The following is a 12,067-nucleotide window of genomic DNA, read 5'->3' as shown; positions in this document are numbered from 1 at the left end:
AGTCTCATACATCCTATTTTTTTCTTCCCCCATTGTACTAGAAAAGTTCAACATTGAAGAAAAGTTGTGATAGTGGACATTCAAGTTTTGAAAGGGAGATGTTTAGCATTTCATGATTAAAGTTTTCTTCAGGGGAGATTCAATTATCAAAGTAACATGACAGACATGAAAAAGAACCAAATGAAAATGAAGAATTTTTTTTTTAAATCACATCACTCTCTCAATTGATGGAAAAAGCATCTTTAATATTAAACTAAAAATCTACTGATGATAAAAAATGCTTGATGAACTGGGAATAGAGGGAATTTTCTTAATCTGACTAGATAAAATACACTTAACTATGAAGCCCCTGAGGCTCCAGCTCAGAGGAGGGTATCTCTTGTAAGATTCCCCAGCCTCAGTAGGCCCTGGACCCTGATTTTTCTCTGAACTTCATCCAGACATGGAACCAGACTTCAAATCTTATGTCATCCATAAGTGCCTTCTAAATCAAGATAGCACTGGTGCTTCAGTATTCCACTTACTTTTCAAGATTTCATTCAAAACCTAGCCAGGGAAGGCCCACTGATTTTTCAGACCTTGAATATTTTTAAGTTGCTGGATACACACACACAGACACACATAAATATAAATACACACACACACACACACACACACACACACATTTTGTCCAGCATATTTTATTTTCAGTAGGAAGATTAATCTGAGTAATCCAATTTATCATTTCCAAATATCAGATTTAGATGACATTTTTAAAATGTCTTTTATCAAAACAGTTGATCAAGCAAATAATTTTCTAGTTCTATTTGGCTTTATTTACTTGTTTATTTTTTGGCAGTGAGCATTTGGCCTTGAATACTTCTTTGCACATGGTGCCTCCGCTGGCTACAACACTTTTCCCTTCCCACAACTCTACTTTGCTGAGCTAACGCTCCCTCATGCTTCAAGATAGTCCCATAATCACATCAGGAAGTCTTACCCATTCCATTTCTAAACAATCCGAGTTCAGTAGACCCCATGCATTTTATAGCAGACAGAGAGGATATATTTAACAACGTAAGTGTTACAAGAATACTAGCCAATATGAACAGATCTGCAGGCCAATAAGAATAGACGTGATCTGTAAACAACCAGGACCAGTATATACTAGGTAAATATCACCTATGCTCAAAGCATATAGTACAGTAAGATGTGGTAAGATACAAAGATTATCATGGTGCTTCTCATGTTGTTCTGTAACTTGCTGTTTACCTATCTCTTATGGTAATCTGTGAGATTACTATGAACAGGGACCAATCATACTCACCCTGGAATCCTGTGTTCCATGGAATCTTGGTTTTAAAAAAAGAGGTTCCAAAAATATTTGAATTAGGTAAAGGAAGTTCTATTGAGGGAATGTTCACTAAATAAATCACTTCCTATTACTTCACAGCTTTAATCCCTGGAATTCCACGAACAATGAATCCATTTCACGCATCTTGTTGGAACACCTCTGCCGAACTTTTAAACAAATCCTGGAATAAAGAGTTTGCTTACCAAACTGCCAGTGTGGTAGATACAGTCATCCTCCCTTCCATGATTGGGATTATCTGTTCAACAGGGCTGGTTGGCAACATCCTCATTGTATTCACTATAACAAGGTAAGGGCTCCTTTTTTTTTCCTTCCATACTTTAGGAAACTACAGTCGAAGCTCCCTAAATGAATCCTTTCACCTGTAGCATTTTGCTTAATGAAATGCAACTTTGGAAATATTTGCTTAAGATAATTAATGAAGATTCTACAGATATTTTCTTCATGCATTAGGTAACATCTCAGCTGCAAATCTCAACATGCTAAGACCTAGGCCAATGCTTACTGCTGGGTCAGTGAGTTTTTAGGGAAATGACTCTCAGTCTTAGCTGCATATTAGAATCACCTGGGGAACTTTAAAAACTCTTGATATACAGTTTCACCCCAGACCCATTAACTCAGAATCTCTAAGGGTAGGGCCCGGGTAAGATTTGAAACTGCAATGCAACATTTTATTTTCCAGCAATAAGAATTATCCTAAAAAGCTGACCTGTTTAGGCAGGTGAAAGAGATTCTTTTACTCACTTGGACAAAAGAGAAACTTTATCTGATCACCAGAAGATGCAGGAAATCATAGGTAGTGGGCTGTTCCCATTCGTGTAGACCAGCCTATATAGACCAAACTGAGAGACATCTGCCTCCGAGTACCTCCTGCCTGGGCACCACATCTCCCACCTAATTCAGGTAATTTCCTCCTCTCAAGTAGAGAGACAGAATAAGAACTTTACTTGGAGAATAAGAACTGATTATTTGTTTTCTAGGGACCTGACAAAATGGATTCAGAATTAGTGCACACAAGCCCTATAGCTACTTGGTATATTTGCTATCCTGATTATTTTCACATGTAAGTTTTGCTAGTTTTAATAACTATAGGATGTTAACTTTTTCATCCTAGTTTCTGATTATACTTAAAATCGCCATTTTCAAAATGTTTGTCCATATTCATATGTTATAAAAGATATTCTAGACTGCAGGTTTAGTATCCCTTATCCAAAATGCTTGTGACCAGAAGTGGTTCAGATTTCATACATTTTTTTATTTTGCACTGTTTGCATATGCATAATGAGATATCCTGCAGAAGGGAACAAGTCTAAATACAAAATTCATTATGTCTCGATTATACCTTATACACATAGCCTGAAAGTAATTTTATGTAATATTTTGAATAATTTTATGCATGAGACAAAGTTTTTGTAAATCAAACCATCAGAAAGTAAAGGCGTCACTCTCTTAGCCACCCATGTGGACATCTGTGGTTGTTTGGCATCACCATCATTCCTGACTCTATATTTACATCCAACCAATAAACAATCACTTTCTTAAACTTATTCACACAACAATACTTAGCAATAAAAAATATGACCATTAATACCACTAATACAGTGAAAAATAATGTGTTCAGGGGAACTAAGCAGCCCAGTAACATCACCAGAACACCTGCACCAGCTGCGAAACAACAGCAGCTGAAGGGGGCTGGGAGGGTCATTTTTCCCTTGGAGACGCTATATGCTGTACAGCAGCATTTTGACTGCAACCCATCACATGAGGTCAGGTGTGGACTGTTCCACTTGTAGGATCATGTTATTCCTCAAAAAGTTTCAGATTTTGGAGCATTTCAGATTTTGGATTTTCAAGTTAGGGATGCCCAACCTGTATTACCTAACAGGTGTTTTCAGCATCATATTAACACATAACTGCAACAAACTTTTGTGGAGCATATTACACTTAAAAAGCACAGCAGTACTATTATTATACCCATTTAAGAAAAGAGGCTCGGATGAGTAAATAACTGGTCCAGCATCACAGAGCTAGTAAGTAGCAATCCTGGCAATCGAACTCAGATTTATTCTGAATTCAAGGCTATTTCCTCCACAACTAATGAAAACAAAGAGGTCATCAAAATTATAGAGACAGTTGTTGGATTTGCCGTAAAGATAAAAGAATCCTCACAGGCTTAATTGAGAGCAAGAGGAGCCCTCAGGATGGTCATGCGGATGGTGCTTATCACCCCTGAGAAGGCTTATAACTTGTCACTTCCCCAGGTGGCGTCTCACCAGCCAGCCCTCTCTCAAACTTTCAGTTTCGCTATCCCTGCAGTTAGAAGTAGAGGATCAATGGTATTTTTTATACCAGTCACAGCTGAAGATTTATTTAGTACATAGAGATTCTACTCTTAATAAATTCAAGCATTCCTTATTGTGTCCTGTAAAGCTATTTGTGAATATCAAGCATTTTAAACTTTTCTTTAAGTGCTAGAAGAAATTCAATTCAATATATATTAGTAAATACATATTGCATGCCCTGCATTGCCCTAGGGTTTATGAAAATACAAAAAAAAAGCAGCATCTGTCTAAAAAGTTCATATTCTAGTGGGGAAGATGAGATTTAAACTCATGGAATAATTTGAAAAATAATACAAGAAAGACTTTAAAAACAATCACTGGGGGGGAAAGATGGCTCAGATAAGTTACAGGAAAGAAAATAGAAGTAATCAAATATTCTAAGGGTGCTTCAAAGAGGCAATAGTGCTGAGTAGAGAGTTAATAGCTAGAGACTTGAGAATGTTTCTAGCTCACTCCCGTTTGCCTGTTGGACCTGCCCAGTTCTCCTTCCATCTCTCCCTCATGGCCTCCAGTATTTCTGCCCTGCTTTTCTACAGATACATATGGTGTGTCCTACACTCAAAAGCCTTGGTACCACCATTGAAAAACCAAGTCCTTAATAGGTGTTAGCCCTTCCGAAATGTTTGCATTTTCACAGGCAACTTTTATATGCAAAACCTCATCAGTGTGGGATTCCACCTCTTGTGACAAGCTGTTGAAGAGATGTCTGGAGCCAGAGAAATTTCTTGGACCCCTCAATTTACACCAATAGATAACAGCTTAATCCCATCTATTTATACAGAGACAAAGTTGAAAAAAAGGAAGACATGTGCAATGTGAACTCTTCTAAAAGTCAATTCTGAGCTATAATTTATGGAAACAGATTTTCAGCATAAAGTCAACCATCATTTAACTGAGGAGAAAAACACCTGAGCCATTGTACGGACCAATTTGTTTGCATTATTGTGAAAAATCTATCACTTATTCATATTTTCATTTTATACATAATGTGAAATATACATTAGATAAAGAAATGCTAATGGAGCTTTTAAAATAAATATTTTAATCTTTCAAAAAGTATCGGGAACAACCTTTAATTAAAACAAGTTTTAATTTTTTGCTAAGATTTTAACACTTTTCCTTGCAAATTGCTCTCCAAAAATGTATTAATCTTTCAAAAGTCATTCGAAAGCAACTTACATGTCTTTATTTATTTGGCTAGGAATTTATCAACTTTTTTGCAAATTGCTCTCTAAATATTTTAAGGCAATTTGTATTAATGTTTTCATCATGCTTTGCCATGATCTTTTATTTGTTACGTTATGAACAGACAGGTGAATTAAATAAAATATTAAGACTACAGTAATGATAAGGAGAAATAAATAACATTTAAACAAGATGTAATGACTTTTATAGTAGTAATTGTATCAAAAACATTGTTCATCAATAGAACTAAAAGTCAATAAAATCATTAATGATGCTGGAAAGCAAGCAATGAACTAATTTCTGACTTTGCCAAATGAAGACTAGAAACATATATAAAATAAATATGTTTAAGGAAGATGGAGCTTCAAGAATAAGATGTTCTGTGTGCCTTTTTTAAAAAGCAAGAAGCAACTTGTGCATTAGGAGGGTAACTATAAAATAATGAGGCCAGATCATCACTGGTCTGTTGTACATTAAATTTATAGCAGGTCAAAGGAAGCCAGTTTAGAAAATGTAGGCAGAAAATTGAGCCTATTATAATATTTTCCTCTTGCATTCCCAGGAGACAGATTGATGAACTCAACCCCGTTACTCAACTAGTCACCACAGGCACAGCAGGCCGTGGGAATCACCTGTACTTCAATAAAGGGACGACTTTGTTTTGTCAGACCCCCACATCCACCTTCTGAACACGTCTTTCTTCTGTTTACTGACAGACTCCCTTCAAGTGGGCAGAGTCTGTATAAAAGGTGCCCTATCCTCCAAAAATAGAGTTCCCATATTGTCACTTCCTGCCCTCATCTCCCTGTCAGGTCAACTAATTCACACTAAGTCATGAATTTGTGAAAAACAGGTTACGAGATGGACAATGTGTTAACCTAGAGGAATCCTGTCTAATGGTAGAATTCCAGCTGCTGACAGGGATGGGAAACGTTTTAGAACACAGGTCTCTTTTTCCCCACCCAGATTAAATAATAACTAACAGCTCCCTCTGACCCAGCCCTCTACCATTCCAAGTGTCAGCCATACACAGACTCTTGTTGGAATTGACCCATACCCTTGACTGCACGGATATGTTTTCGATGCCAGAGTACCATGCAACAACATCTGTTCAGATGAGCTGTGGTCCAGTTGGCCAATATGCAAAGCTGGCTAGGGAATCTAAGGAAGTTGAGTTGCTTGCCTAAGGGCACAATGAGCGAGGGCATAGAAATGAAAATAAAATTCCCAGTTAGGTTATCTTTCCACTCTATCACTCTATGTATCTAGGGAAGGGTTGGCAAATATAGGACTCTACTGTAAACTCTCTCACCCTTAGCAGTCATCTCTAATCACACAGGTCTGTCCTATATAGCATCTGTCCTGTATAGGTCTGTCCTGTGTGAGGACTCAGAATTCTTCTCAGCACAGTGCTTCAGGAAATGACTACTAATCCATTGGCATAGGCTCATGATAGCAATTTAATTCAACTAGAGTTAAATGCCAGATGGGATGGTGAGGCAACCCAGAGATTAACAAGAGCAGGAAGCCAGTTCTACACCCTGTCCCATTCCTCACCCCAACACCATTTTCCTCTCCCTGCCCCAAGCTGGAGGGAGAAAGGGAGAAAGAGGTTTTTCAGCCCTCAGGAGTCTGGGCTGCCTGGTGGGAGCTGGAGCCCCACTGGTATCTTGGACCATGGAGTGAAGGCTACATTCTGGCTTCTCCCCTCCTCCTTACTCTCCAGTTCCCACTGGTGCTTCTGACTGGCCAAACCTAATCAGAAGCCAATTGGCAAAGGGGACTGAGGACAGGCTGGCGAATGACAAGCACGGCAGCCTACATGCGTAGTGTTATGTTTTGTTTTACTTAATCCATATCATATGTTGTTATTTCTGATTGCAAAAGGTAAGCATGGTTTTAATAGAAATTTTGAAAAATTGTGAGAAAATGCAAACAATAAAGTAAAAAATCAGTCATACTACTACCAAATAGATGATCACTGTGATCACTTGACATATTGTTCCTGCAAATTTTTTAACAAATGTTTAAATAAATTTAGAGTCATGCTATACACATTATGAGTATTCTTTCCTTTTTTCTTTTTACTTAATAGTATAAGTATTTTCTCATCTGATTAAATACTCTTTCAAACTATGACTACAGCTACATCCTATTGAGTGTGGTAGTGTGGAATACCATAATTTATTTTATCATTCCTCAAATTAATGAGCATTAGATATGACCACGTTAACCATATGGAGCACATGTTAGCCAAAATTATCACAAGTCTTTGTATTTTATATTAAATGTTTATATCATAAGAAATACAAATTTCATGAAGTCTGACAACGGGAAATCTGAAGATAAATTAGACCTAAAAAGGGATATAATTTATATAGTTAGAAATTTTACAATTTCTATTTGTTTTTAATTTCGATGCTGTTGCTTTCAGTAAAGAAGACAATAATAAATATAATGTGTTATTCATATTGCCCTAGTAACTTATGTCCAGATAAATTTATCAATTGCTTCAGAATTCTCTTTGTACTATACAGAATATCATCTAGACACACTTTTATTTAATTCTTTTTGATTGCCAGTTAATGGCCTGCACTGTTCCCACAATAGAATTACCATAATTCATTATCAGTAAATGATGGGTACCCCTCTAGAGAAAAGCAAGGGCCATGGATCTAATTGCTGCAATTGAGACCTAAGCAACTGCTTATGGTTTATATCCCAATTCACATGCAAATAACATCTATTTATAGACTAAGATTTATAAATTTTTTTGTTTTTTTGTTTTTTTTTTAGTTTGGAGCTCTTTCTATCTGACTGCTAATATCTGTCCCTCTTCCCTGTCCCCTCTCCATTTCCCACTCTAATGGCCTGAAGAGGACAGGGGATGAGAGACCAAGGACAGTTAGCTGGCTGGTCTTTTGTTTGACATGATCTTTTCTTCATGTCTCCTCTCCCTCTTGGTCATTCTGGTGTGAGGCACCAAGCTCCTGAGGGAAAGGAACCTATCTGTATTTTCAGTGGCAGCAACAATGCATACAGTATGATTGCTGAATAAGGACTCCATGGCAGTAACTTCCCCACACAGTGGATGCTGCCAAGGCCTGGAGAAGAGATGGCTTCGCCCAGTCTGATGTTTCACATGAGAATCTGATAGCTGAGAAATGAAGTTCACAGGCTATAGAAGTTGTAGCCAATGAATAATAAAGACACACACTAGCTTCCAAACAGCAGAGCACTAGCCCTGAAATAGGAAAAAACTAGCAATTGTGGCAGAATCTTAGGACTGGTTCTTACATGCTCTTTAAATTCTTATTTGTCCACATCTGCCAATAAACCTGTCTTGACAGTTCCCAAGAAAGAGGAGGGGGCCCCTTCTTTGTGCTTCTTGTCCTTGTACTTGTCTGTAGTTTTCTCTCATCAAATTGTAATGTGATAATTTATTTATGCATGTCTAGACTATAAGCTCCTTGATGACAGGGTTTATACATAGTTTAGCTTTACAGCCTTAGAGCACAATATTATGACTGCCATGTAATTGGTGCTCAATAAAATGTTTGTTGAATTAATGAACAGAATCTCCCAGATAAAGATGGTACCTGCTTATTATTGAATGTGTCAGCTCCTTGAAGTAAGAACCAACTAAATTTTAAATTTCTGCTCTCAGAAATGTATTTCACCTGCTGATGAGAAGGCCACTTCTAGATAGCATTGAATTCACTTCTCCCACCCCCGGCTCCCCACAGGAGACATGAGATCATTCTCAGTGCCATCTACCAGCTCCGTCTTTTCAGATGACTCTCCCTGTCTGGATCTCAGGGTCTTTATTAATAGTCTTTGCTATTTGTTAGATTTTACTGGAATATTTCTAAGTCATTGTTGAAATTTTAACAATGGCCTAAGCTGCAACAAGAAAAAAAATGCATTAGACAACAGAAATCCTTTATTTTCAGTCTTCAGCTGTTTTAAATACTAGGAATGAGTAAAGACTAAATCTTTTGCCTGAGTGTATTTAAAGTTGGTATAACTTGTTGCTGCATAAAAAATTACCCCAAACATAGTGGCTTGAAACAATAAACATTTACTGTCTCATGTGTGTCCAATGGTCATGGATTCAGGAGCAGCTTAGCTGGTTGGTTCTGGCTCATGATCTGTCATAAAGTTGCTGTCAAGCTGTCTTCCAGGGTTACAGTTATCTGAGGGCTTGGCTGCACCTGGATGATCTACTTCCAAGGTAGCTCATTCCCATACCTGGAAAGCTGGTGCTGACTGGTTGTTAACTGGACCTTCAGTTCCTCTCCACATGGACCTCTCCATAGTGTTGCTTGAGTATCCTCACAAGATGGCAGCAGGCTTCCACCAGGGAGAGCAATCCAACAGAGAGCAAAGAGAAAGCCACAAAAACTTTGTGACCTAATTTCAAAGTCACACACTGTCACTTCTGCCATATTCTCATTGTTAGAAGCAAGTTAATAAGGTCAGCACTCAGAGAGAGGGAATTAGGCTCCACCTACTGAAAGGAATATCAGAGATTTTGTGGACATATTTTTAAACCACCACAGTAAGTTGTCAAATAAATAGTTCAAAATGCTTAAATATACACAAGACTAGGCATTTTCTCTATGCATTTGTGTAGGTTTTCCTTTAACATTTAAAATGCATTATGGCAATTAAAATTTGTATCAGGTAGCATATATCGAATAGTCTGTATACATCCAATATCAATCCTCAGTTTCCTCTATCTCTTTCAGATCCAGGAAAAAAACAGTCCCTGACATCTATATCTGCAACCTGGCTGTGGCTGATTTGGTCCACATAGTTGGAATGCCTTTTCTTATTCACCAATGGGCCCGAGGGGGAGAGTGGGTGTTTGGGGGGCCTCTCTGCACCATCATCACATCCCTGGATACTTGTAACCAATTTGCCTGTAGTGCCATCATGACTGTAATGAGTGTGGACAGGTAAGTGAAGGACTTTGAAATATCTTAATATAATTCAGAGGTGCCTGTGCCTCCCCAAGCTCATTCCAATTCCAACACCAGTTTTGGTTTATAACAGCAAAGGTTCTCTTCCTTTGTTTCATTGTAGGACTGATTACTTAAGAATATTTTGTTCAACTTTCACAGAGGAATATTTTTAATGGAAAACATAAAACACAAAAGTCTCCTTTTTTCTAATCATTCTTTTCGACTCAGTTTTATTTGCAATTCAGTGCAAGAAAAAAAATCACAACACCAGGAAATATTAGAAACCAGAATGAATTCCCTCCATCAATTTCACAGTAAGGAAGCTGAGGCCCAGAGAGGTGAGGAGATTTGCTAGAAGCACATAGAGAATTAGTGGCAGAGCCAAGAATTAAAGTAGGTTTCCTTAGTCTCTGTCCAAGGCTATTTGTGATATGTCCACTGTCTCATACACTTGTTATTGCCTCATAGCTTTAAGGAATCAGTGGAGTAAATAGATGTTATTATACAACCATGAAGCAATTTCCCAGTGCCAGGGAGATCATCTTTTACAAACATTATTGTGATTGGTTAATACAAATGCTGTTATTTTATATTATTAGAAATGTATTCCACTATGTCCTGGAATGTGCCATAGCCCTTTTCACCATCCATGTAAGCTAATGTTATTTGAGGAGATGATGGTGATGGTGAGTACTTATGGAACCCATAAGTGGTAGAATCCAGTTCAGACCCAAGCCATCTGACTCTAGAGATGGCAGATAGTTGTAACTGCCTCACTATCTGGCCTGTCTAGGAAGCACACAAGCTAGGATGTGCCCTGCATTATCCAGATGCCAGAACGTCCACACCAGGTCCTAGCAGCTCACCCCAAACAAAAACAGGGACTAAAGACAACCATAGTACTTCCAACAGTGATACTCTGTCTTCTAGGACAACCCACTTAAAATCTCCATCTGCCTTCTTCCCAGCCCAACCCTAGCCCAACACATTTAATACTCCTTGCTCTGATCTACTGTCTTTTTCCTTTGATTCAAATATATTACATAAATCACGTGTGTGTGTGTGCATGTGTGTGTGTGTGTGTGTGTGTATTATTTATTGTCTCATTCCCTTGCAAATGTAAATTCCACAAAGGCAGGGTCTTGGTCCACCAGTATATCATAAATGTGTGTGTAACAGTGCCTGGCACTCAGGTGCTCAAAAAATATTGATGAATGAATGAATGAATGAATGTCTTGAAGGGTATGTTAAATTTCCCTGGGTCTATCCAGAAATCGTCCTGAACCCTGCCTCTTTCACCCTTCCAAGTGGGACTTTTGGGTGGAGAAGTGATGAGCCATTCTTCAGATGAACAAAAAAAGAATTGCAAGGTTCATATAAATCATTCACTCTGACAAGAACGAATAATAATGGTAAATTTTTAAATATCCTTTTGTTTTTCTGCAAGAGAACTTTCAAAATATAGAATGTGCTTCTCAACTCGTAACTAACACATTTTTAAATCAACATACTGCATAGGTCTGGTTAGCTCAGCTGATGCCAGCCAATGTGACTGTGTCATGAGAAAAGCCCCATAAGCTCGTCAGGGTTCCAATACCAGGAAGAGGGTCTTGAACAGGCCAGGCTCACTGTAGAAAAGTGACCTAAAGTACAGACCATATCAACAGTAATCCCATTCTTGGGGATAATACGAGCTTCTTTATACACTGTGCCTTGGATGCAGGAGAATATTGGCTTTTTTTGAAAAAAAAAAGCGGGTATACTCCTATAAATCTCTTACTGTAAATGAAGTGAATGGGCATTTTCTGCCTTGGAACAGACAAACTGTGTATGTTTTTAAATATTGACAGGTTTTTCTCTGTGTATATATGTGCGCACACATGCATGCGTGGTATCTTACTACTAGTCTTTTGTTTTGTTTTGTTTTGATCCAATGGACATAGTATGCTAAAATTTCATTTCACATTTAAGACATTCTGCCCTTTCCTTCCCCTTGCTCTGGAAGATCAGGTGGTAAGAAACAAGTGAAGAGGCTATAAAACTGAACCATTTCCTTTCTCACATTTCTTGTAATTCTAACTCCAGTAAATTCATAAAAGTTTAACAAAATCTGCAATTTTGTAAAAAAGAAATGAGGCTTGCTTTGTAAGATCATAACTAAATGTCGGTGCCATCAGTATGCCTTAGTGTTTACATATTTAAATCATTTTAATTGCCAGTTT

General features: G+C 37.8%; 1 protein-coding gene across 2 annotated transcripts in view; it reads left to right on the top strand.

The window, feature by feature from the left end:
• MCHR2 (melanin concentrating hormone receptor 2) overlaps window positions 1–12,067 on the top strand; it is a 69,778-nt gene that overhangs the window by 36,626 nt on the left and 21,085 nt on the right. For both annotated transcript variants that reach the window (XM_032165070.1, XM_058430330.1), the window contains 2 exons: window positions 1,433–1,640; window positions 9,630–9,839. In XM_032165070.1, coding sequence (XP_032020961.1) covers window positions 1,459–1,640; window positions 9,630–9,839 — 392 coding nt within the window. In that variant the 5' untranslated portion in view covers window positions 1,433–1,458. The remainder of the gene's footprint in view (window positions 1–1,432; window positions 1,641–9,629; window positions 9,840–12,067) is intronic.

Source organism: Hylobates moloch, unplaced genomic scaffold (genome assembly GCF_009828535.3).
Source record: "Hylobates moloch isolate HMO894 unplaced genomic scaffold, HMol_V3 SCAFFOLD_2, whole genome shotgun sequence".
Lineage (NCBI taxonomy): Eukaryota > Metazoa > Chordata > Mammalia > Primates > Hylobatidae > Hylobates > Hylobates moloch.
Note: the sequence above shows the minus strand (reverse complement) of the source record. Positions and strands in the feature narration are given on the sequence as shown.